Source organism: Cannabis sativa, chromosome X (assembly GCF_029168945.1).
Source record: "Cannabis sativa cultivar Pink pepper isolate KNU-18-1 chromosome X, ASM2916894v1, whole genome shotgun sequence".
In the NCBI taxonomy this organism is placed as follows: domain Eukaryota; kingdom Viridiplantae; phylum Streptophyta; class Magnoliopsida; order Rosales; family Cannabaceae; genus Cannabis; species Cannabis sativa.
The window spans coordinates 29,302,058-29,328,172 of record NC_083610.1 but is presented as its reverse complement, the minus strand read 5'-3'; the positions used below and the strand labels follow the sequence as shown (position 1 = coordinate 29,328,172).

The following is a 26,115-nucleotide window of genomic DNA, read 5'->3' as shown; positions in this document are numbered from 1 at the left end:
AGTTCTAGTCCCGGTCCTGGTCCGATCACGGTCTGGGTATGGGTCCGGGTATGGGTTCGAGTCCAGGTTCGTATCTAGATCCATGTCAAGGTCCGAAGTCTGGGTCTAAGATCGGGTCCTAGGTTCAGGTCTGACCCGATCCCGGACCCGGAACCAGAATCAGACCAAGACTGGGACTAGAACCCGGACATGGGACTGTAGTAGGACCCAAACCTAAACCTAAACTCACACTAGAACCCGTACTGAGACTTGGACCCAGACCGAGACCTGTGTCCTAGGACCTAAACCAAGACCGAGACCTGGACGCAGACCCGAAGCCAAAACCAGACCCAAAAACCGGGGCCGAACACAGGACCTAAGAACCAAACTCAGACCTGGGACCCGAAATCCGAACCCAGACTGGGACTGGGACCCAAACCCGGACCCGAACCCAAATCGGGACTAGGACTTCCCCAAACTGCATGACGCCAATAGAACCCTACCTCAACACTGGGGAACTCCCAGATAATCGAAATGAATCTCGAAAGATGAGAAGGAAGGTTGCACGGTACATCATAGTAGAGGGAATTATGTACTGATGAGGATTCTCCATGCCATTGTTTAGATGTGTTACCCAAGAACAAGATGCACGAATTTTGTCTGAAATGCACGATGGATTTTGTGGAAACCACACTGCCGGGTAGAGTTTATCTAAGAAAATTCTAAGGTAAGGTTATTTCTGGCCGAAAATGATCGAAGATTCAAAGGCCTACGTTAAAAAATGTGATAAATAACAGAGATTTTCAAAGATACCTCGAGCTCCGCCCAACGAGTTAACTCAGATACAAAGTCCTTGGCCTTTTGCCATTTGGGAAATTGACCTGATCGTAGACCCGTACCCCAAACTTGGGTCTGAGTCCGAGTCTGGATTTGAGTCCAGGAACTGGAATCTGACTAGGACCTAGACCCAGGCCTGGACTGGGACGCAGACCCGAATCAAAACTAGGATCAGACTCAGGACATGAACCTGAACACCGAGACGGACTTGGACCCAAATCCGAACCAAGGACCCAGACCAGGATAGGAGACTCAAATCTAGAATTAGTAACCATACCTAGATTTGGGACCCAAACACAAAATTAGAGCCAAAATCGGGACCAAGGACTAGGACTGGGACCCAAGACCTGACCCTGATCTCGATCCCAGACCCGAACCCAGACACGGACACGGAACGGGATGTAGGATTCGAATCGAAACGAGACTGGGACGAAAGATTGGGATCAAGATCTTGACCCACGACTCGGGGCTTGGACCCAACCCGTAGTCGGTGTGTAGATCTTGGAATCGTACCAAGACCCGAACCTGGAACCATTTCCAAACCAGGACCCAAATAAAAACTCGGACCCGAGACAGAAATTGGAACAAGAACCGAAATCAGGACCTTGGAATAGGAATTGGACCTGGAACCAAAAATGGATCTAGACGCGAAACCGAACACGGACCCAAACCCAGACCGTGATCGAACTTGAACCCAAACCCAAACCCGGACCCAGACTTGTGCCAGTACCTACGACCCAGGACCCGAAACCTTGACCAGAACCCAAACTCATACCAGAACCCGGACCTAAAGCTAGACCTAGACACAGACCAAAACCCGGACCTAGACATGGACTGAAACCCAGACCCAGAGCCAAACCCACACCCAGACCCAGACCCGGACTCATACTCGAACTCGGACTCGGACCTATATCAGGACTGCGACCCAGACCCTGACTAGGACCGAGGCCTGAACCTGGACTAGGACTAGAACTCGGACTGGGACTGGGACCGGGACCCGGGACCCGGGACCCGGGACCCGATACAGAGACATAGGACCTGAGAACCTAACCGTGACCCAGACACAGACTAGGCCAAGACGCGAGACAAGGACCAGTACCGAAGACGCACCGAGACCTGCACTCGGACTTGGATCCTAACCCGGACACGGTCTTGTACCCAGACCGGGACCGAGACCCGGACCTAGACCTAGACCTAGGACCCGATCCTGGACCCAGACTCGGACCTAGATAGGGATCTGGATACGAACCTGGACTCGAACCCAGACCCAGACCCAGACCGGGATCGAAACTCGAGACCTAGATCCAGACCCAGACCGTGACCCAGACCCAGACCTGGACCCGCACCTGGGACTGGAACTCGGACCTGGACCCGAACCCAGACTCAAACTGGGATTTGGACCTAAATCTAGACTCGGACCAAGACTCGGACCAGGACTCAGACCCCGACCTAGACTCAGACCCAAACCCGAACCCAAACACTAAATCGAAATCGAAACTAGGACTAGGACCCAAACCCGAACATGGACCTAGACCGAGACCTAGGACTCGGACCTTGACCTGGGCCTTGCAACCCCGACGTAGATCGGAACACAGGACTCGGACCCATACCTGGAGCTAGACTCAAACCGAGATCTAGACCCAAGCTAAGATCGAAACTTTGACCCAGACTCGGACCAGGACTTGAACCCCGATCAGGTCTTGGACTCAGACCGGGACCTAGGACTCGAACCTGGATTGGGGACTTGGACCTAGGAGTTGGGTTTTGTGCCCTAAATAAACCCTTTTACAATCTGATTAGTTATCAATATAAGAAATTTGAAGTGATTTATGTTTGCATGAATTTTACATGCTAATGGTTTAATATGTTTATTACATTTACACACAAAATCTGTTAAGTCCAGATCATATGTTTATTCACAATTACAGTATTGTCAATACAATGGAATGTTATTGTGATTATATGAATCAAAAGACTAAGTCCCTGTTTCATCAGTGTTTTGGATTTGCACTGATGTGATAATCAGCGATGATGTGTACTTACACTTGGAGTAAGTGTTATGTTCTTTCCAGGACATTGGTAAAGTATACTAGTTTCGAATGTATGGAGTATACATTGGACTGGGCCGATATTGAACTTAGTTAAGATATTATAAACTTATCGTTATATCTTTCCAAGTCAATATCAGTAGTTGATCTTAAGATTAAAAGAAGCTAAATCCTGATATGATTAGGCTCAACCCAGGAGTGTTATTCATGTTCTTTGATTTATTAGTTAAGCCTACTTTTGGGTCAGGGTGATACGTATATTTTGGGAACATGATAGTATGATTGAGTGAGAGTGCTGAACATAAATATGGAAAATATAGCTTCTACTGGTGTATTTCTCAAGTGATGATTCCTTTCGAGCTTAGTTAAATAGAAGTAAATGGATGAGCTCTTGTTTAAGTGACTAATTCTTAGATCACTAAACATCATTTACAGGTAGCTAAGTGTTTTAAGGGGAAAAATACGTTGAGGGGTGAGAACGGTAAAATTAACCCATCTCGATGTAAATCATCTATATAGAGGATCTCTGATCACAATAAGATTATAACAATGGTTAAATGAGATAGCATATCTATATCGTGGAACATATAATATGCTCTATATAAGTCTGAGAGTGCAATTCTAAGTTCTAAGAGTGGATTCAACGAAGAATTAATAAGTAGGAATTTACTTAGTAAATTCGGTTCACTTATTGGAAGCTCAGCATATAGATCCATGGTCCCCATTCTAGTTGAGACTATACTGCTTGTAAGACTCAATAATTGATTTGTGATTAATCAATTATAATTCTAAAGTTAGACTATGTCTAGTTTGTGAATTTTCACTAAGCAGGGGTGAAATTGTAAAGAAAAGAGATTCTAGGTTTATTTATTAATTAAGAGACTTTATATGTCTAATTAATAATTAAATTAAATGACAATATTATTTAATAATCTATTTTAGTTATTAAATAATTAGTTTTGACATTTAAATGGTTAGAATTTGAAAATTGGCGTTTTTGAGAAAATAAAAATAAAAATTGTGAAAACTGCAAAATCCAAGTAAGGCCCATTAACACCTATGGCCGGCCACTTGGGATAGTTTTTCCAATTAATATTTTCATTATTTTAATGCCAAACAATTACTAACCTAAACCTAGTAGTTGCCTATAAATAGAAAGTGATGGCTCAGTCAAATAACAAGTTTTCATAACCTTTTTCTCAGAAAATTACTTTTTCAGAAAAACTGAGCCTTCCACTCCTCTCTCTATAGCCGACCCTATACCTCTCTCTTTTCCTCTTCATAATTTCGAAACCCTCAGTGATAGAGTAGTGCCCACACACAGCAAGTGGTACCTCAATCATAGATTGGAAGACTGTGAAGGATCACACACAAAGAGAAGGACATTCGGGCTCAGATCTTGATAATACTCTGCGACAGAAAGGATACAAGTATTAGAGATCTGAGTGGAAGGAGACATTATTCCACTGCAACCAATGTAAGGTTTTCTTAACTTTATATGTGTTTATTTATCGTTTTAGAAAGTTCATATTTAGGGTGTTAAACAACATACTTGTGAGTAGATCTAAGATCCTGGTAAAATAATTTCCAACAACTGGCCTCAGAGCCATGGTAATTGATTTGCTTGCAAGAAATTTGGACTTTAAAACGATTTGTTTGTGATTTGGATGGTTTCATGTTGTGTTGTGTGTTGTATGATGATTGATTGATGTTTGTGAATTTTCGTGAAAAATAATTGAAATTATGTTTCTGGAATTATTTTTGTTGGATAGTATGGAAAAAATTAAGCAATTTACTTTTTTACAGAACTCAATTTCGATTTAATTTGAATTAGTTATGATTTTTTGAAGTTTCGAAAAATATCAGGGTCGTGCAACCCTCTCACGCGCGCGGATGAGGGTGATACCCTCGGACAGCACGCGTTCAGACAGCTGCTCGACCGAGTTTTTGTCTGAAACTCGTCCCTGCGCGCGCGAAACAGGCTGCATGCAGCCTCCTGCGCCGAGGGACCTCGGCCATGCACCCCCCTTGCGCGCGCGGGCAGTATGCACAACATACTGTCCGTACAGCTCGTATTTTTTTTTTCGTTTTTCTTTGATTTTTCATGCTATTTCATGGATTTAACTTCCGATTTTTTGTGTAGTTTTGTATTTAGATTTTTACTTTTCAATTTTCAAATCTAATATCAGAAATAAATTAATTTGAATTTTTTAAAATTAATCTTAGATATTAGTGTAATTTGAATTTGAAAACAAGTAAATATCTATCTTTTTGCTTGATTTTTTATCTTATTTTTAAATTTGATTATATCTTATCTTATTTTTAAATTTATGGTCAGATATTAATTTTTTTTTTAAATTAAATATTTTTTTTAATTTGACATTATTTAAATTTAAAATATGATAACTATAATCATGATATTTTGAATAGAAATAAGATATTTTGCTAACTTTTAAATTTTGTTATTTTATTTATTTAAATTAAACTATAAAATCTGAAAAAGATATTTATTTATCTTTTTTAATTTTTATTGAATAATTAATTTATAAAATAACATTAATTTTAAAAAGTAGTTAGCAAATTTTGAAATGATATTTAGGTTAGTTGAAACCTAATTTTTTAAAATTGTAGGTTTAATTTTAAATATTATTTTTTATTTATTATTTTATTAATTTCGAAAATAAATATATTTTTTTATTATTTATTTATTTAATTTTTCGAAATTTAATTATTTAAAATTAAATAAATCCTACATCCAACTATCCAGTTAACCTTGTTGCAGGAGTATGTGTTTTAGCTTATGTGTAAGTTTTATAAAACCTATTATTGCTTGATCTAAATTTCCATGGTTAACTTGTTGACAGATTCAATGATTTGATTTTAACCCATGGTTCAATTGACGATAGGTCAAGTAAATAATTTGTAACAGGTAAATTTTACAATCTTCTTTCATCTGTGTATGACCTAGCAACATGATAGGATCCATCCAAATGTGTGCCTGTGTGAGCCTATATGTTTATTTTATTATATAGATGCATATAGGTTGTTGCTAAATAAAATGTCACACCATGATAGATTTTATTTAGGTCCATTTAGTTTTTGGACCTATTCAATTAATAACAGTTATTTATTTTAAGGTTAAATTCCTCTTTTTTGGACCTTGTGTGAGAGTTGGGGGCCATTAGAAGTGGGTACGACATACTGAACCCAGCTCCCCCTCACATGAACTACCCCAATTGTGAAGGCCCATTTGCCTGATTTGAATAACTGTGCTAGGTTAATTAAGTTAGTTTAACCTAATAAAATTGATTAGCAACATAATTAACTTTTAAAATATATGAAATTTATTTTCATTTTAATATTTTAAAGTTAATTTTAAGAAAAACACTCTAAGTTTTAGATATTATTTCTAGACAAGCTATTTGTATTTTTCTTGTATTTAATTAAATAAAGAATTTTAACTAACTAGATTCTTTTTGAAGCTTATTTAATTAAATATTCATATTTAAGTTATAAATTAGTTACTTTAACTGATTTTTCTTATCTAATTTAAATTTGAATATTTTATTTAAATTTAAAATTAAGTTGAGGAATTCTAGGCATTAGTTATTAAAGATTCTTAAGATATTTTTTAAGTTAGTTTTAAACTTAAAATGGAATATTTTTCAAATTAAGTGGTTACAACTTAATTTTTGATATTTAATTAAATTTAAATTTGAAAATATTTAACTTCTAGATTTTTTCTATAACAACTTAAATTAGATATTTTTTCAAATTTTTATGGAAAAGATACTTAGTCAAATAAGATATTTTCTAGATAGTTATTTCTAGACTACTTATTATTTCTAATAATTAAATAGAAAAGTATTATACATTGTGAAATTAATTATTTAAATAATTAATTTTGGTACAATTTATTTTAAGTATATTTTTTCCTAGTATTAAACTAGAGATTAATAATTAAGCCTTCTTTACACTTAATTATTTATTTCTTGAATTTAATACAATTAATTAAATTGAAAAATTAAATATCTAAGTTGATTTTCATCATGATACTTAAATATTTCTTTTTCATGACACTTAATTAAATAGAAAATTAGGTTTAAGGTTTAGGGTTTCGGGTTTAAGGGTACGATTTAAGGTTCGGGTGTGGGTCTGGGTCTGAGTCCTGGTCTGGGTCTAGGTCTGTGTTTAGGTTCAGGTCCGAGTCTTGGTCCCAAATCCAAATACCAACCACATGTCGAGTCTAGTTTGAGTTCTGGTTTTGGTCCGGGTCTGGGTCTGGGTTAAGGTCCAATTCCCAGATTTAGACACCGACTATGGGTCGGGTCCAAGCCTCGAGCCTTGGGTCCTGTCCAGAGTCAAAATCTAGATCCTAGTCTAGTTCTAGCTCATGTCTTGGGTCCTGGTTTGGGTCTCAGGTCCAGTTTTGGGTCTTGGGTCCTAAGTCATGGGTTTGGATCCCCAATTCAGATCAGGGTGCTAGGTCTAAGTTTGGGTTAGCGTCCCACCTGAGTGCAGGTCCCGATCCTTGTTCGGTACCGGTCCTTCTCTCGAGTCATGGCCTAGTTTGGGTCTAGGTCATGGTTTGGTTCTTAGGTCCCAAGTCCAAGTATCGGGTCCTGGTCTCGTTCCAGTTCCCAATCGCGATCCCAGTCTGGGTTCTAGTCCTAGTCCAAGTTCAGGTCTCAGTTTTTGTCCAGGTTTGGGTCCCAGTCCTAATCTTCGTTCGAGTCTGAGTCCCAGTTTCAAGTCAGAGTTTTGGTATGAGTCCGGGTCTGGGTCCAGGTTTCAGTTAGTGTTTGGGTTCGGGTCTTGGTTTGAGTCTGGGTCTTGGTTTGGGTTTGGGTTCTTATACGGGTCTGGCAACTGGTCTAGGTCCCGAGTTAGAGTCCTGGGTCACAGGTCCTGGCACAAGTCTTGGTCCGGGTTCGCGTCTAGAGCTAGTTTAAGGTCCAGGTCCAATTCCTGTTCTAAGGTCCTTATTCCACTTCTTGTTCCGATTTTGAGTCTCGGGTCCGAGTTTGGGTTTGGGTCCTAGTCTAGAAATGGTTCTAGGTTAGGGTCCTTGTACGATTCCAAGATCTAGACACCGACTACGGGTTGGGTCCAACCCTAGGTCGTGGGTTAAGATCCGCATCCCAATCTTGGGTCTCTGTCTCGTTTCGATTCGGATCCTGGATCCCAGTCCGTGTTCGGGTCTGGGTCTGGGACCGAGACCGGGGTCGGGTCTTTGGTCCCAATCCCAATCCTAGGTCTCGATTCTGGTTCTAATTTTTAGTTTGGGTCCCCAATCTAGGTCTGGTCCTAGGTCCAGGTCTGAGTCTCCAATCTCAGTCCGAGTCCTGGGTCTGGGTCTTGGTCCATGTCCGTGTCTGGGTTCAGGTTCGCGTCCCGAGTCTCGATCCGAGTTTTGAATTGGGTCCGCATCTCGATTCGGGTCTGGGTCTAAGGTCCTAGTCTGATTCCAGTTCCCAAACTCAAACCCAGACTCATACTTGGACCTAGGTCTGGGGTACGGGTCTAGGTCTAGGTCAGAGTCTAGGTATGGGTCCCATATCAAAACACTGACTACGGGTCAGGTCCAAGCCCCTAGTCCAGATCTGGATCACAATCTCGGGTCCCAGTTTAGTTCCACTTCGTGTCCCAGGTCCCAGGTCCCGTCCATGTCCTAGGTTAGGGTCTGGGTCTAGGGTCAGGTCTTGGGTCTCGGTCCCAATTCTGATGCCCGTGTCCTGGTCCATGTCCTAGGTTAGGGTTTGAGTCTCGGTTCGGTTTCCAATCTCGGTCTAGGTCAGGATCTGGGTTTGTGTCTTGGTCCAAGTTTGAGTCTGAGTCGTGTGTTCGGATCTGGGTCTGGGTTCCGAGGCCCAGGTCATGGTCCGGGTCCTAGGTCCCGATCTGGGTCCATTTTCGGGTTTGGCTCCTAGTCGTAGTTTTGATTTCGATTCAGTGTCTGAGTTCGAGTTTGGGTCCGGACCTGGTTGGGGTATGAGTCATGGTTTGAGTCTAGGTCCGAGTCTGGGTCTTGGTCTGGGCCTGGGTTCGGGTCCAGGTTCGAGTTTTGGTCTTAGGTGCAGGTCCAGGTCTGGGTCTGGGTCAGGGTCTCAGTATGGATCTAGGTCCCGAGTTTCGATCCCGACCTGGGTCTGGGTCTGGGTTCTAGTCTAGGTTCGTATCCGGATCCTATCTAGGTCCAAGTCTATGTCTTGGATCGGGTCCCAGGTCTAGGTCCAGGTCCAGCTCTCGCTCCCAGTCTGGGTACACGATCGTGTTTAGGCTCGAGTTTTGGTCTCGCTTTGGGTTTGGGGCTAGGTCCGAGTTCGGTTCTAGGTTTGGGTCCGGGTCCTGGTCACAGTCCTAGTCTTGTTAAAGGGTCCTGGTTTTGCAGTTCTTGTTCAGGTTCCAGTTCCGTCTCTCGGGTCTGGGTCCTGGTCCGGGTTCGGGTTCGGGTCCTAGTTTGAGTCCCTGATCTTGTCCCGGTCACCTGTCTTGGCCTAGTTCCGGTTTAGGTCCTGGGTCCCAAGTGTGAGTTTGGGTTCGGGACCGAGACTGGGGTGCAGTTCTAGGTCGCGCCCCCAATTTTTTGTCCAGAGTCTGGTTCCATGTTTGGGTCTAGGTTCGGCACTGAGTCTAGGTATGAGTTGGGATCTAGGTTTGGGTCCCGATTCGGGTCTAGGTCTTGGTTAGAGTCTGGCACCTGGTCCGGTTACTGTTCTGGGTCTAGGTTTAAGTCCGGTTACGGTTCTAGGTCTAAGTCCAAGTTCTGGTTATGGTTCCAGTCCCGTTCCCGGGTCCCAGTCTACTTCTGATTTCGATTCAAATTTTTGGTCACAAGGTACGGATTCGAGTCCAAGTTTGTGTTTGGGACTGGTTTTGGTCCGGGTCTTGGTTCGGGTCCTGGTCTTGTTCTAGTTCGGGTTCCGGGTCTTGGGCCGGGTCCTAAGTTTAGGATTGGGTCTGACTTCGGGGTTGTGTTCCGATAGTGAAGTCCTTGTTTTCGGGTCCAGGGTTGGGTCCCGTCTCTCGAGTTTTGGGTCTTCATCCCAGTTCTGGTGCCTAGTTTCTAGTCCAAGTCCTCAATCAAGATCCGGATCCTTTGTCAAAATTTGTGTCCATGTTCGGGTTTGGGGCTCAAGTCCCCCATCTAGGTCTAGATCTTAGGTCCTAGTCTAGGTCCAAGTTCAGGTTCGGGTTTGAATCTCAAGTTTGGGTCCGAGTCTAGGTCCCAGTACGGGTTCAGGTGTTAGTTTGGGTCTGGGTCCATGAGTCCAAGTCCCTATTTGGGTCCAGGTCGGGGTCCCAAACTGGGGCCTAGTCAAGGTCTAGGTCACGAACCAGGTTTTGGTCTGGGTTTTGGTCCGGGTTTAGGTCTTGAGTTTGGGTCTAGGTTTGGGTCTGGATCTGGGTCTGGGTCTTGGTCCTGGGTTCCAATCTCGGTTTGGGTATGGGTCTGAGCCTGTGTCCAGGTTTGGGTTTAGGGTTTAGGGTTTAGTATTTAGGGCTTAGGGCTTAGGGTTTAGGGGTAAGTGTAAAGAGTTTAGAATTTAGGGTTTAAGGTTTAGGATTTAGAGTTTAATGGCCCGCTTCCAGATCGAGTTCTAATTTCGTGTCACAGGGTACGTTTTAAGGTTCGGGTGTGGGCTGGGTCCGAGTCCTGGTTTAGGTCTAGGTCCGTGTTTTGGTCCAGGTCTGAGTCTTAGTCCCAAATCCAAACAAACCACATGTCGAGTCTAGTTCCGAGTTTTGGTACGGCTTCGATTTTTGGTCTGGGGCCAGGTCCGAGCCTAGGTCTAATTACCAGATTTAGACACCAAATATGGGTCGGGTCCATGCCTCGGGTCTTGGGTCCAGTCTCGGGTCTAAATCCAGATCCTGGTCCAGTTCTAGCTCATGTCTTGGGTCCTGGTCTGGGTCTAGGTTTGGGTCTTGGGCTTGAGTCATGGGTCTGGGTCCCCGATTCAGGTCAGGGTCCTAGCACCCGATTGTTGGAAATATTTTACCAGGATCTAGATTTACTACCATGTATGTTTCATTAACATCCTAATATGAATTCTAAAACAATGAAATAAACACATATAAAGTTTAGGAAACCTTACATTGGGTGCAGCGGAATATAATGACTCCTTCCGTTCAGATCTCTAGCCCTTGATTCCTTTCTATAGCAGAGCATTATCAAGATCTGAACATGGATCTCTTTCTCTCCTACCTTTGATGCTGATTCTCCTTCTTGTTGATTGGATTCTTCACAATCTTCCACACTATGATTGAGATACCACTTGATGTGTGTGGGCACTCACTCATTCACTCAAGGTTCGAAATTGAAGAGAAGAAAAGAGAAGAAGAGGGTGGCAGCTATGTATAGAATAGGAGGCTCGACTTTCATCTGACAAAGTTAAGTGTGAATGTGAGCCATCACTATCTATTTATAGGTAACCATCTAGGTCTAGGTTAGAATTATTTGGCATTAAAATAATGAAAAAATAAATGATAAAAGCCATTAAGTGTGGCCGGCCATGGGCTTTCCGGGTCTTGGGTTCGGGACTGGGTCCAAGTCCGTGTCTGAGTTTGGGTCTGTGTCCCAAGTTGTTATCTGAGTTTTGATTCGGGTCTGCGTCCCGGTCCAGATCTGGGTCTGGGTCCTAGTCAGATCCGGTTCCTGGACTCAAACCGAGACTTGGACTCGGACCCAGGTCTGGGGTACGGGTCTAGGTCTAGGTCAGGGTCTTGGTCCGAGTCCGGATCTGGGTTTGAGTTTGGGTATGGGTCCCAGATCCAAACACTGACTACGGGTTAGGTCCAAGCCCCGGGTCCAGATTTGGGTCACGTTCTCGGGTCCCTATCTAGTTCCACTTCAGGTCCCAGGTCTCGTTTCGGGTCCTAGGTCAGGGTCTAGGTCTGGGGTGGGTTGTGGGTCTCAATCCTAGTTCTCATGCCCGTGTCTCGGGTCCAAGTCCCCCACCCAAGTCCGAGTCCTAGGTCTCGATCTGAGTCCAGGACCTAGTCGGGGTTCGAGTCTTGGTCCGAGTTCGGGTTCGGGATCCAATCTTGGTCTGGGTATAGATTTGGGTTTGAGTCTAGGTCCAGGTTTGGGTCCGTCTCGAGTTTTGAGTTCCGATCTGGGTCTGGGTTCTGAGGCCCATGTCTAAGTCCCCAATCCAGGTCCGGGTCCTAGGACCCGATTTTGGTCCATGTTCGGGTTTGGGTCCCAGTCCCAATTTTGATTTCGATTCAGTGTCTGGGTTCGGGTTATGGTCCGAGTCTGGGTTTTGGTCGAAGTCCTGGTCCGAGTCTAGGTCCAGGTTTGGGTTTAGGTTCGGATCCTGGTCTGGGTCTGCGTTCGGGTCCAGGTTTGAGTTCGAATCCCCGGTGTGGGTCCAAGTCTGGGTCTGGGTCAGGGTCCCGGTCCAGATCTAGGTCCCAAGTTTTGATCTTGATGTGGGTCCGAGTCTGGGTTCGAGTCTAGGTTCGTATCTAGATCCCTATCTAGGTCCGCGTCTGGGTCTTGGATTGAGTCCTAGGTCTAGGTCCGTGTATATGACCGTGCATTGGCCAGAGTTCCGATCTCGATTTGGGTCTGGGGCTAGGTCCGAGTTTGGTTCATGGTCTAGGTTTGGGTCCTGATCACGGTCCTAGTCTTGTTCGAGTATCCTCGTTTGGAAGTTCTTGTTCAGGTTCCAGTTTCAAGTCTCGGGTCTAGGTTAGGGTCCGAGTTTTGGTCCTAGTCTGGGTTTGGGTCCTGGTTTGAGTCCCAAATCTAGATCCCTATCACGTGTCTCGGTCCGGTTCTGGTTCTTGTTCAGGTCTTGGGTCCCATGTCTATGTTTGGGTTCGGGACCGTGACTAGGGTGCACTTCTAGGTCTCGACCCCAATTCTGTGTCCCGAGTCTGGTTCCATGTTTGGGTCTAAGTTTGGGTCAAGGTTTGGCACCGAGTCTAGGTCTTGATTAGGATTCAGGTCCGGGTCCCAGTTCGGATCTAGGTCTGGGTGGGAAATTGGGTCCTGGTCCGGTTACAGTTTTGGGTCTAGGTCCGGGTCGAAGTCCTGGTTCCGGTCCCGTTCCCGAGTCTCGGTCTACTTCCGATTTTTGTTCCAATTTCAGGTCACAGGGTATGGCTTTGGATCAAGGTTTGGGTTTGGGAATGAGTTCACGTCTGGGTCCGGGTTTTCATCTTGGTCTGGGTTCGGGTTTGGGGCTGGATCCCAGATCCAGACACCGACTACGGGTTCGGTCCAAGCCCCAGGTCCTGATCCGGACCCTGATCTCGCGTGCTAGTCTGGTCCCATTTTTGGTGCCGGGTCACGAGCTGGGTCCTAGGTTCAAGTCTGGGTCTGGGGTCAAGTCTTGGGTCCCAGTCCTAGTTCCGTTGCCCAGGTCCCAATCCCGATTCTGGTTCTAGGTCCCAATTCTAGTCTAGGTTTGTGTCCCGGTGTAAGTTCGGGTTTGGGTCCTAGTCGCGGTTCGAGTTTGGATCTCGGTCTGGTTTTTTATTTGGGTTTGGGTTCGAGTCTGGGTCTTGGTCCTGGTCCTGGTCCTAGTCCTAGTTTGATTCAGTTCAAGTTGCGATTCCGAGTTCGAGTTTGGGTTCAAGTTTGGGTCGGGGTTTGAGTTCGGGTCAGGGTTCGAGTCCTGGTCTGAGTTCGGGTTCGGGTCTAGGTCGGAATCGGGCTCCGAGTTGTGGTTAGGGCCCTGGGTCTAGTTCTAGGTTCGATTCTGAGTCCCAAGTTTCGATCTCGATCTGAGTCTGGGTTTAGTTCTGGGTCTACGTCCTGGGATCCGATCCCAGTCTGGGTTCGAGTTCGGGTCCGGGTGCAGGTCTAGGTTTGGGTCTGATTTTTGGTCTGGGTCCCAGGTTCGGGATTGATTTTGGGTTCGGTTCCTGGTTCGGGTTTTGTCCTGATATGGGTTCGTGTCCAGGTTCCTATCCTAGTTTGGGTCGGGGGCAGGTTTCAGGTCTGGGTCTGGGTCCAACTTCAGATTCGTGGGTCCAGGTCAGGTCCTGGTTCAGGTTTGAGTCCCAGATTTAGATCTTGGTCTGGGTTCCGGGGCATAGGTCCCTAGTCTAGGTCCCCCATCCAAGTCCGGTTCCTAGGTCTTTGTCTAGGTCCAGGATCGGGTTCGGGTACCGAGTCTTGGTTTTATTCTAGGTCTCGGTCTGAGTTCGGGTCTAGGTATCGATCCCAGTCCTGGTCCAGGTTCAGGTTTGGGTCCATGTTGGGGTCTTGATCCTGGTCTGGGTCGCGGGTCTCAGGTCCCAGCGAGGGTTTAGGACCTGGTTAGTTCTAGGTCCCGGTCCGGGTCTCGGTCGAAGTTCAGGTCCCAAGTCTCAGGTCCTAGTCCTAGTCAAGGTCTCAGTCCAAGTTCTAGTTTGAGTTTGGGTTTTGGTTTGGGTTCGATTCTAGTCTCAAGTTTGGGTCCTAGTCATAGTTCCAATTATGATTCCGGGTCTGGGTTTGGTTCCGTGTCTAGGCATGGGTCTAGGTTGGGGTCGGGTAATGAGTCTTCGTCCGAGTTTGGGTACGGGTTTTTAGGATCCCAGTCTGGGTCCAGGTTCGATTCCTGGGTCTGGGTCCCAGGTTCGTGACTGGGTCTACGTCTGGGTCCGGGTCTAGGTCCAGTATTTTGATCTCGGTCTGGGTCTGGGTCTGGGTTCATGTCCATGTCTAGGTCCGAATCCCAATTTAGGCTAGGGGCTTTGTTTGATTCCAGGATCGAGTCCCGTGGTCCGGGTTTGGGTCCAAGTCCGTGTCGGGGTTCAGGTTCGTGTCCTGAGTCCGATCCGAGTTTTTATTCGGGTCTGCGTCCCTGTCCAGGCCTGGGTCTAGGTCCTAGTCAGATTCCAGTTCTTGGAGTCAAATCCAGACTCGGACTCGGACCCAAGTTTGGGGTACGGGTCTACGATTAGGTCAATTTCCCAAATGGCAAAAGGCCAAGGACTTTGCATCTGAGTTAACTCGTTGGGCGGAGCTCGAGGTGTCTTTGAAAATCTCTGTTATTTATCACATTTTTTAACATAGGCCTTTGAATCTTCGATCATTTTCGGCCAAAAATAACCTTACCTTAGAATTTTCTTAGATAAACTCTGCTCGGCGGTGTGGTTTCCACAAAATCCATCGTGCACTTCAGACAAAATTCGTGCAGCTTCTTCTTGGGTAACACATCTAAACAATGGCATGGAGAATCCTCATCTGTACATAATTCCCTCTACTATGATGTACCGTGCAGCCTTCCTTCTCATCTTTCGAGATTCATTTCGATTATCTGGGAGTTTCCCAGTGTTGAGGTAGGGTTCTATTGGTGTCATCCAGTTTGGGGAAGTATCAATCATTTCAATCTCTTCTGTGCCAGTGATGCTAGGTTCTTCGAGGAACTGGATAGGAACCAAATTCGCTCTATCACTTACATTACTACTCGCAAGCCGAGCTAATGCGTCAACAGTTGTGTTTTCTTCCCTTGGAATTTGTCTGAGAGCGTAGCTTTTGAACTGTGCGAGCAAATTGTGTATTTTGCTCAAATATGCTATCATCTTTTCTCCCCGAGCCTCGTATTCTCCAAATATGTCATTTACTACCACCTGTGAATCACTGCAGATTTCAATATGTTCAGCTTTCATCTCCCGGGCTAGTTTTAGTCCAGCGATGAAAGCTTCATATTCGGCCTCGTTATTGGATGCTTTAAATCCAAACTTTACTATAGCGTGCAGGTGTTGCCCCCAAGGTGTGACAAGGGCGATTGCTGTGCCGGACAGTTCATCTATAGCCGACCCATCCACAGGTAGTTTCCAAGTCGGCTTGTCTTCACTATTACTTGGCTGTGGTATTTGTACTGGCTCAAGGTTGCCTTCAGATATGCTTTCTTCCTTGCCTGTGCATTCTACCACAAAGTCTGCTCAGGCCTGGCCTTTGATTGCTGTTCGGGGATGGAAAGTAATTTCATACTTACCCAGTTCTAATGCCCATTTCAGTAACCGTCCAGAGGCGTCCGGCTTTTGCAATTTTTGGCGTAACGGCTGGTCAGTGTACACCCAAATAGGATGAGATTGAAAATAGGGCCTTAACTTTCTTATTGCTAGAATCAAGCAGTAGGTGAGTTTCTCTATCAATGGGTATCGGCCTTCGGCCTCAATGAGTCTTTTACTAATGTAATAGACCAGATGTTGTATGTTGTTTTCCTCTCTGATCAGTATAACACTCACCGCATGCTCCGTTACAGCTAAGTATATCTTAAGCTCTTCTCCGTCTACAGGTTTCGAGAGTACAGGAGGTTTTGCGAGTTGCATTTTTGGCTCTTGAAAAGCTTTTTCACATTCCTCCGTCCACTCAAATTGCTTATTTCATCGCAGGATGCTGAAGAATGGAACACACTTGTTTGTTGATTTTGAAACAAATCTGTTGGGTGCGGCGATCCGACCAGTTAAGCTTTGCAGTTCCTTCATTCTTGTTGGCGATTTCATATCCAGGAGGGCTTGTATCTTCTTTGGATTAGCTTCAATTCCTCGGGCGTTGACAATAGAGCCTAGAAACTTACCAGAGCTGACTCCAAAGGAGCACTTTAAGGAATTTAGTTTCGTGTTGTATTTCTTGAGGACTTTGAAGCATTCGTCTAGGTCATCTATGTGCCCCCCAACCTTCCTGGATTCGACGAGCATGTCATCCACATATACTTCCATGTTTCGTCTGATCTGGTCTTTAAACATCTTGTTTACCAATCTTTGGTATGTCGCCCCAGCATTTTTGAGACCAAATCGCACGACTTTATAGTAATATAGACCCAAATCTGTTCAGAAACTTGTATGATCTTGGTCCGGTGGATGCATTTTGATTTGGTTGTACCCTGAATAGGCATCCATGAAGCTCAATATTTCGTGCTCTGCTGTTGCGTCACAAGCTGATCGATTTTTGGAAGTGGAAAATAGTCTTTGGGGCACGCCTTCTTGACGTCTGTGAAATCAATACACAAACCTCTTGGGTGCCAGTACGGGATTAGCAACCGAATTCGGGTAGAAAGTTGGGTCTGGGTTCGGGGGTCAGGGTTGTGTCCCTGTAGTCAGGTCCTCAGTTTTGGGTCCAAGGTCAGGTCCCGCGTCTCGAGTCTAGGGTAAAGTTTTGGGTCTCCAACCCAGTTTTAGGGCCTAGTTTCATGTCCAAGTGCCTTCATCTAGGTCTTGATCCTTGGTCCAGATTTGGGTCCAGGTTCGGGTTTGGGGCCCAGGTCCCCCATCTAGGTCCGAATCCTAGGTCCCGGTCAAAGTCAAGGTTAAGGTTCGAGTTTGGCTCCAAAGTTTGGGTCCGAGTCTAGGTCCCAGTATGGGTTCAAGTTTGAGTCTGGGTCCGGGTCTCGATCTGAGTCCAAGTCCCTATTCTGGTCTGGGTCGGGGACACGATCCGGGTCCCACTCAAGGTCTAGATCCCAGACCAGGTCTGGTCTAGGTTTGGGTCCGGGTTTAGGTCCTGAGTTTAGGTCTAGGTTTGGGTTTGGATCCGGGTCTGGGTCTGGGTCTTGGATTCCAATCTCGGTATGGGTATTGGTCTAGGCCCGTGTCCAGGTTAGGGTTTAGGGTTTTGGGTTTAGTGTTTAGGGATTTAGGGTTTAGGATCTAAGGCTTAGGTCTTAGGGGTAACTGTAAAGAGTTTAGGATTTAGGGTTTAAGGTTTAGGGTTTAGCGTTTAATGGTCCACTTCCAGTTCTGGTTCCAATTTTTGGTCAGAAGGTACAATTTAAGGTTGGGTGTGGGTCTTAGTCCGAGTCCTGGTTTTGGTATAGGTCCGTGTTTTGGTTCAGGTTTGAGTCTTGGTCCCCAATCCAAACACCAACCACATGTCGAGTCTAGTTCGAGTTCTGGTATGGGTTCTGGTTTTGGTCCGAGTCTAGGTCCAGGTCGAGGTTGAATTCCTTCATTTAGACACCGACTATGGGTCGGGTCCAAGCCTCGGGTCTTGGGTCCTGTCTCGGGTCAAAATCTAGATCCTGGTCCAGTTCTAGCTCATGTCTTGGGTCTGGTTCGGGTCTTAGGTCCAAGTCATGGGTCTTGGTCCCCGATTCAAGTCAAAGTTGTAGGTCCCAGTCTTGGTTAGGGTCCCAGTCCGCGTGTAGGTCCCGGTCTGGTTTCAGTAATGGTCCTTGTCTCGGGTCTTGGCCTGGTCTGGGTCTAGCTCACAGTTTGGTTCTCAGGTCCCAGGTCTGAGTATCGGGTCCTAGGTCCCAGTCTCCGTCCCAGTCTGAGTTATAGTCCTATTCCAGGTTCAGGTCTCGGTCCTAGTCCAGGTTTGGGTCCCAGTCCTGATCTTAGTCCGGGTCCCAGTCCTGGGTTCGAGTACGAGTTATAGTACTAGTCCAGGTTTGGGTCCGGGTCTAGGTCTGGGTTTCGATCTGAGTCTGGGTTTCAGTCTGTGTCTTGGTCCGGGTCTTGGTCTAGGTCTGGGTCTGGGTCTGAGTTCTTGTACGAGTCTAGGTTCTGTTCCAGGTCTCGAGTCACGGGTCCTAAGTCACAAGTCTTGGCGCAAGTCTGGGTCCGGGTTTTTGCCTGGGTTCTGGTATGAATCCCTATATGGGTCTGGGTCTGTGTTCGGTTCTGCGTCTAGATCCAGTTTTGGGTCCAGGTCCAATTCCTATTCCAGGGTCCTGATTCTGGTTCTTGTTCCGATTTTGATCTCGGGTCCGAGTTAGGATTTAGGTCCTGGTCTGGAAATGGTTCCAAGTTCGGGTCTTGGTATGATTCCAAGATCCAGACACCGACTACGGGTTGGTTCCGAGCCCCAGGTCGTTGGTCAAGATTCAGATCCCAATCTTGGGTTCCAGTCTCATTTCAATTCGGATCTTTAGGTCCCGGTCTGTGTCCGTGTCTGGGTCTGGGTCTGGGATCGAGACCGGGGTTAGGTCTTGGGTCCAAGTCCCAGTCCTGGGTCCTAATTGTTGTTCTAATTTTGAGTTTTGGTCTCCAATCTAGGTCTGGGTCCTGGGTCTAGGTTTGAGTCTCCAATCCCGGTTTGGGTCAAGGTCCAAGTCTGTGTCTCCGTTCGCGTTCGTGTCCCGAGTCCCGATCCGAGTTTTGATTTAAGTCCACATCCCAATTCGGGTTTTGGTCTGGGTCGTAGTCAGATTCCAGTTCTCGAACTCCAACCAAGACTCGGACTCAGACCCAAGCTTGGGGTACGGGTCTAGGTCTAGGTCTGGGTCCGAGTCTGGGTTTGGGTTTGAGTCCGGTTATGGGTCCTAGATCCAAACACTGACTACGGGTCAGGTCCTAGCCCCGAGTGTAGATGTGGATCACGTTCTCGGGTCCCAGTCTAGTTCCACTTCAGGTCCCAGGTCCTGGTCCGGCTCTGCAGTCGGATTCTGGGTCTCAGTCCCAGTTCTGATGCCCGTGTCCTAGGTCCAAGTCCCCAATCTAGGTTCGAGTCCTAGGTCTGAGTCCAGGACCCGATCCGGATTCAAATCATGGTCCGAGTCTGGGTCAGAGTTTCGATCTTGGCTTGGGTCCAGATCTCGATTTGAGTCTAGCTCCAGGTATGGGTCCGAGTCCTGAGTTCTGATCTAGGTCGGGGTTCAATGGCCCAGGTCAAGGTCCAAGTCCCAGGTCTTGGTGTCTGGGTCCATGTTCGGGTTTGGGTCCTAGTCCTAGTTTCAATTTCGATTTAGTGTCTGGGTTCGGGTTTGGGTCTGAGTCTAGGTCGGGGTCTGAGTCCTTGTCTGAGTCTTGGTCCGAGTCTAGATTTAGGTCCAAATCCCAGTTTGGGTCTAGGTTCGGGTCCAGGTCGGAGTTCGGGTCCCAGGTGCGGGTCCAGGTCAGGGTCTGGGTCACGGTCTCAATCTAGATCTTGGTCCCGAGTTTCGATCTCGGTCTGGGTCCGGGTTTGGGTTCAAGTCCAGGTTCGTATCCAGATCCCTATCTAGGTCCGAGTTTGGGTCTGGGATCGGGTCCTAGGTCTAGGTCTGGGTCCTGGTCTCGGTCCCGGTCTGGGTACACAACTGTGTCCGAGTTAGGGTCCAAGTCCAAGTGAAGGTCTCGGTGCGTGTTCGGTACTGGTCCTTGTTGATGAGGACATCAAGGACCAAGTATCAAGTCCAATTCCAGTGGGTCCAGTGACTAGGGCACGAGCTAAGAGATTCAAGGAAGAGCTTAACAGCCTAGTACAAAAAGTCTTAAATCAAGAAGAGACCGTGGTCAACACGGAAGGAGAACAAAGATTGGTCATACTCATCAAAGTGGACTGAATTTTGAAGCTTCATTATATGTGTCACGTTTTATTTAATTTTATGTGTCACGTTTTTATCATATGGTCATAGTTGTCACATTTATATGTATCAAGTTCTTTTGTGTGGGAGTTACAAGAGTGGAGTCAAAAGGTCTTCATTATGGAGCTTTCATTATGAAGACCAAGAGTCTTATTTAGTATGCTTTTATTGGAAAGACCAAAGGTCTTAGGTGTGTTAATGTTGAAGTCCAAAGGTCTTGTAGGTGTCATTTTCGTCCTATAAAAGGGACTACCTTTCCATTGTAAAAACCAGATTATCATATATGCAAATTGTGAGTTTTATCTTCTAGAGTTCTTGAAGAAACTTGTGAACTTATCAAGGAGGTATCCTTGTGGCGTTCAACTTGACTTATCAAACGGATTTCCATCCCCGTTTGTGGCGTCTTCCTTATACCAAGGTTCGTGCTTCGCTAAGCATTGGGTCGAGGTTCCATTCCAACATCGTTTGTTCTTGGTGGCTGTTCCATATTTGGTGTCGGGTTTCATCACAAGTTGGTGTGGTTCGTATCACTTGTCTCGCGTCTTGGCCTAGTCTGGGTCTGGGTCACGGTTATGTTCTCAGGTCCTATGTCTCAGTATCAGGTCCCGGATCTCGATCCCAGTCCCAGTCCGAGTTCTAGTCCTAGTCCAGGTTCAGGCCTCGGTACTAGTCTGGGTCTGGGTCCCAGTACTGATCTAGGTCCGAGTCCGAGTTCGAGTATGAGTCTGGGTCTGGTCTTGGTGTGGGTTTGGGTCTGGGTCTGGGTTCCAGTCCATGTCTAGGTCCGGGTCTTGGTCTGTGTCTGGGTCTAGGTTTAGGTCCGGGTTCTGGTACGAGTTTGGATCTGGTCAAGGCTCCGGGTCATGGGTCCTGGGTCGCAGGTACTGGCACAAGTCTGGGTCCGGGTTTGGGTTTGGGTTCGAGTTTTGATCACGGTCTGGGTTTGGGTCCGTGTTCGGTTTTGCGTCTAGATCAATTTTTGGTTCCAGGTCCAATTCCTAGTCCAAGGTCCTTATTTCGGTTCTTGTTCCAATTTCCTCCGTCCACTCAAATTGCTTATTTCATCGTAGGATGCTGAAGAATGGAACACACTTGTCTGTTGATTTTGAAACAAATCTGTTGAGTGCGGCAATCCGACCAGTTAAGCTTTGCACTTCCTTCATTCTTGTTGGCAATTTCATATCCAGGAGGGCTTGAATCTTCTCTGGATTGGCTTCAATTCCTCGGGCGTTGACAATAAAGCCTAGAAACTTACCAGAGCTGACTCTAAAGGAGCACTTTAAGGGATTGAGTTTCATGTTGTATTTCTTGAGGACTTTGAAGCATTCGTCTAGGTCGTCTATGTGCCCCCCAACCTTCCTGGATTCGACGAGCATGTCATCCACATATACTTCCATGTTTCGTCTGATCTGGTCTTTAAACATCTTGTTTACCAATCTTTGGTATGTCGCCCCAGCATTTTTGAGACCAAATCGCATGACTTTATAGCAATGTAGACCCAAATCTGTTTGGACGCTTGTATGATCTTGGTCCGGTGGATGCATTTTGATTTGGTTGTACACTGAATAGGCGTCCATGAAGCTCAATAATTCGTGCCCTGCTGTTGCGTCCACAACTTGATCGATTCTTGGAAGTGGAAAACAGTCTATGGGGCACCCCTTCTTGTGGTCTGTGAAATCAATACACAAACTCTTGGGAGCTAGTACAGGATTAGCAACCGAATTCGGGTAGAAAGATTCAATTATGAAGTTGTTATTTCGTAGCTTCTCTACCTCTTCCTTTACGGCTAGAGCTCGCTCCTTGTCATACAGCCTTCGCTTTTGTTGAACTTGTCGAAAGTTTGGATCAATATTTAGGATGTGCGAAATTACAGAAGGATCAATTCCGACCATATCCTCATGTGACCAGGAAAAAATGTCCACGTTTGCTCTCAGAAATTTTATCAGTGCTGATTTCACTTCGACCAACAAACCTTTTCAAGTTTTAAGCTTTCTGGCCAGAATATTTGGGTCGATCTCAGTCTCTTATAGTTCTTCCACAGGTCCAACATTGCTGCTTGAGTACCCAAGTCGAGGATCCACATCTTTATCCCCGCCTTGGGAAGTTCCGTACTTAGAAATGTTTTTTCCCTTGTTCGAGCTCTGGCTAGAGGATACTTCCTTCTTATCCCTGGCTATGGCAACGTTATAACATTCCCGAGAAAACTGCTGGTTTCCTCTTAGACACCCTACCCCATTCTTTGTCAGGAACTTAAGGCATGAATGGAATATCAACGTAACAGCCTTTAAGTCATACAAAGCTGGTAGGCCTAATATGACGTTAAAGGCTGATGGAATGTCCAATACAAAAAATTGGGCCATTATAGTTATGCTTGTTGGAGCTTGTCCAATAGTGAGGTGATGAGGACATCAAGGACCAAGTATCAAGTCCAATTCCAGTGGGTCCAGTGACTAGGGCACGAGCTAAGAGATTCAAGGAAGAGCTTAACAGCCTAGTACAAAAAGTCTTAAATCAAGAAGAGACCGTGGTCAACACGGAAGGAGAACAAAGATTGGTCATACTCATCAAAGTGGACTGAATTTTGAAGCTTCATTATATGTGTCACGTTTTATTTAATTTTATGTGTCACGTTTTTATCATATGGTCATAGTTGTCACATTTATATGTATCAAGTTCTTTTGTGTGGGAGTTACAAGAGTGGAGTCAAAAGGTCTTCATTATGGAGCTTTCATTATGAAGACCAAGAGTCTTATTTAGTATGCTTTTATTGGAAAGACCAAAGGTCTTAGGTGTGTTAATGTTGAAGTCCAAAGGTCTTGTAGGTGTCATTTTCGTCCTATAAAAGGGACTACTACCTTTCCATTGTAAAAACCAGATTATCATATATGCAAATTGTGAGTTTTATCTTCTAGAGTGCTTGAAGAAACTTGTGAACTTATCAAGGAGGTATCCTTGTGGCGTTCAACTTGACTTATCAAACGGATTTCCATCCCCGTTTGTGGCGTCTTCCTTATACCAAGGTTCGTGCCTCGCTAAGCATTGGGTCGAGGTTCCATTCCAACATCGTTTGTTCTTGGTGGCTGTTCCATATTTGGTGTCGGGTTTCATCACAAGTTGGTGTGGTTCGTATCATGAGGGGTAGGCGAATTTGCCCTAGAGGTACGACTCCTTGGCCAAACAAACCATACACGGGCTAAAGACAGGGGTTAAATCTTTGAGTTGGAGCCCCATCTTTTCATATGTGGTCTTGAATAAGATGTTGGAAGAGGCTCGATTATCTATCATGGTTCTGGCTACCATCTTGTTGGCTATCTGGATTTCCACGACCAACGGGTCGTTGTGCGAAAATCTGATCTTGACAGTATCTTCATCATTAAATGTTATGGTGGGTTCCCATGCTCGTGGGATCTTCGACTTCCTCCCTTCTATGGCCAGGACTACTTCTTCTTGCTCGTGTTGTACTGTTCGGGCATACCTCTCACGGGCTTTGCCTGAATCTCTAGCTATGTGTGAACCTCCAATAATGACTTGCAGATGTCCATCTACTGGTGGTGGTAGCACGTCTTGGTTGTTATCGCCCCTCTGATTCTGATTGACCTTGACATACTTCTGTACGTGCCGATTATTTTTCCTTATCAGGAATTCAATTTCCCGCTTCAGATTGTTGCATTCATTGGTGTCATGGCCGTAATCCCCATGAAAATGACAAAACTTGGTAATGTCTCTATTGCTGACATCTTTTTTCATGGGTGCGGGCTTCTTGTACGGGGCTAATGACTGAGTAGCCATATAAACACTTTCCTTGTCTTCCGTCAGGACGGTAAATGCAGTATACTTGGCAAGATTCTCCCGGGAAGCTTGTTCGGGTTTTCCCGGGAAGCTTGTTCCGTCAGGACGGTAAATGCAGTATACTTGGCAAGATTCTCCCGGGAAGCTTGTTCGGGTTTTCCCGGGAAGCTTGTTCCGTCAGGACGGTAAATGCAGTATACTTGGCAAGATTCTCTCGGGAAGCTTGTTCGGGTTTTCCAGTGAACTTTCCCTTTTTCCCATTCCCTTGTCTATTATTGTTGCTGGACTGTTTACCACTTGAGCTTAAATTGCTTCGGTAATGGGGGAGCTGGACGGATGTCCCAGTAGATGGAGCTTTTAACTGGCTAGGTTTTTGTTCACCCTCTGCTCACTGAATGGCTTCTTAAAGTTTGATAAAACCTTCTGCACGACCAAGAAAATCACTCATCAAGTGTACTGGTCCGTTCTTCCTTATGGCCTTCCAAAGTTCGCCAAGGACTTCAATTCCCCCCAGTATTGCAGACAACTTTTCGTCTTCGGTTACCCGTGCAACCTTAGGTTCCTCTGTCATGAATCTGCTGATGTAGGCTCAGAGAGGCTCTCCTGGTCTTTGCTTTACTTCGACTAGATCTCCTAGGTGCAACGGAAGTTGGCGAGAGGAGGAGAATTGTGCATGGAACTCCGAGGAGAGAGCCTTCCATGAGTTGAACTTTCCGGGCGCTAACTGGAAATACCTTTGTTGGGCGGCTTTTGAGAGGGTGGCAGAAACTCTGCAACATACATCGCCTCGTACTCCTTGCAGGTCCATTTGCATCTCAAAATACTTAAGGTGGGATAAGGGAAGAGATCTTCCTTCCCAGTATACATCTTCCAGGTTGGCATCTTAAACTTGTGGGGCAATTCCAGGATATTAATCTCAGGGGAGAAAGGGGTTCCACGCGCTCGGTCTAACTCAAGATCGTTGTTCCTTTGACCGGCCAGGCCTTGGAACATACTTTTTAGTTTGTCCAACTGTGCCTGCACGGCTGGACTAACCTGTTCGGCCTCTCGGCTGACCTGAGTCAAATCAGTATATCTTTGAGAGAGATTTTGAGCACGGGTTTCGGGTTGCACAATTGGCGCGTCAAGCTGATCCTCCACTCCCCTCCTCCTGTTTAGATCATTGCTGAGATCATGAGTCGTCCCTAATCTATTAAATACATAAATGTCTTGCTGCCTTAGCGACTGATTGGTTTGGCCACTTTGCTGACCGGCACCATTAAGTTTGTTGGAATTATTGGGTATGAGTTCTGCAGATGAATTACTGCATAAAGTCTGCCCGCCAACAACTTGGCCCACAGGTGGAACCTGTGACCGGGGATTTTGGCGGCTGACCATTTATAGTCAGAGAGGTATTCATCGTTGGATCTTCGTCTGTTTCCTCCATGGGGATGACGATTACAGTCTGAGCCCTTAATGTGTTTCTATCTCCTTATCTCTCCATTTAGCGAACATGTGCCTCTGCTCTTCAATTGCAAGATTCACCGCAGCACAGAGTTCCTACTGATCATGATGCAGGGTGTTGGTATGACCCTGCATGACTCCAAGAGCAGCACGGAGGTTCTGGATTTCAGTGTCATCTCCAATGGTTGTTTGAACATTGGTAGCGGGCGGAATGGCTTTGTTATGAATGCCCTGGTTGGCTGTTGAACTGGTATTCCCAGTCTCTTGCGCGTCAGGCGTGATTTCACTCACACGAGTCGTCATACTGTGACCCGCAGTTAATGGCTGTCCGGGATTTACGGTTGGCGGAACCCTTGTGTTCCCTAGGTTCTACAGTGCATGATCCACCGCTTGTGGATTCACCGGATCAACCACGCCCCTACGAGTCTGTACCACCATCGTACTTGTGATTAGATTTGAGATAAAAAGCGATCCTTGAGTTCAGCTCTCAATGAAAGCACCAAAATGTTGACCTTGCTTTTAGCCAACAACAATGAGTCTAATTTGTAAGCAACAAGTAGTTTGATACGAGTGTAATATAATAAAGCAAATAAAGACACAAGAATTTTATACAGGTTCGGCCCCGAGCTGTTCGGTAATAGCCTAATCCTTGTAGTTTGTATTGACTTAAGAATAAGGAGAATGGTTCCTTTTCTTAGAGCTCTTACAATAGTATCTCTGAATATGAATTCTTAGACAAATGTTTCGGCCCTTTGACCAGTGAATATGAATCACTATTTATA

The 26,115-nt window shown here is 45.8% G+C and overlaps 1 protein-coding gene across 1 annotated transcript; it reads right to left on the bottom strand.

Annotated features, from left to right (window-relative positions):
• Positions 1-22,804: 22,804 nt before the first annotated feature.
• LOC133032118 (uncharacterized) lies at positions 22,805-23,890 on the bottom strand. The gene is made up of 2 exons (XM_061105957.1): positions 23,290-23,890; positions 22,805-22,956 (listed from the first exon to the last, which is right to left on the bottom strand). The coding sequence occupies exons 1-2, from the start codon at positions 23,888-23,890 to the stop codon at positions 22,805-22,807; spliced, it is 753 nt and encodes a 250-aa protein (XP_060961940.1).
• Positions 23,891-26,115: the final 2,225 nt, after the last annotated feature.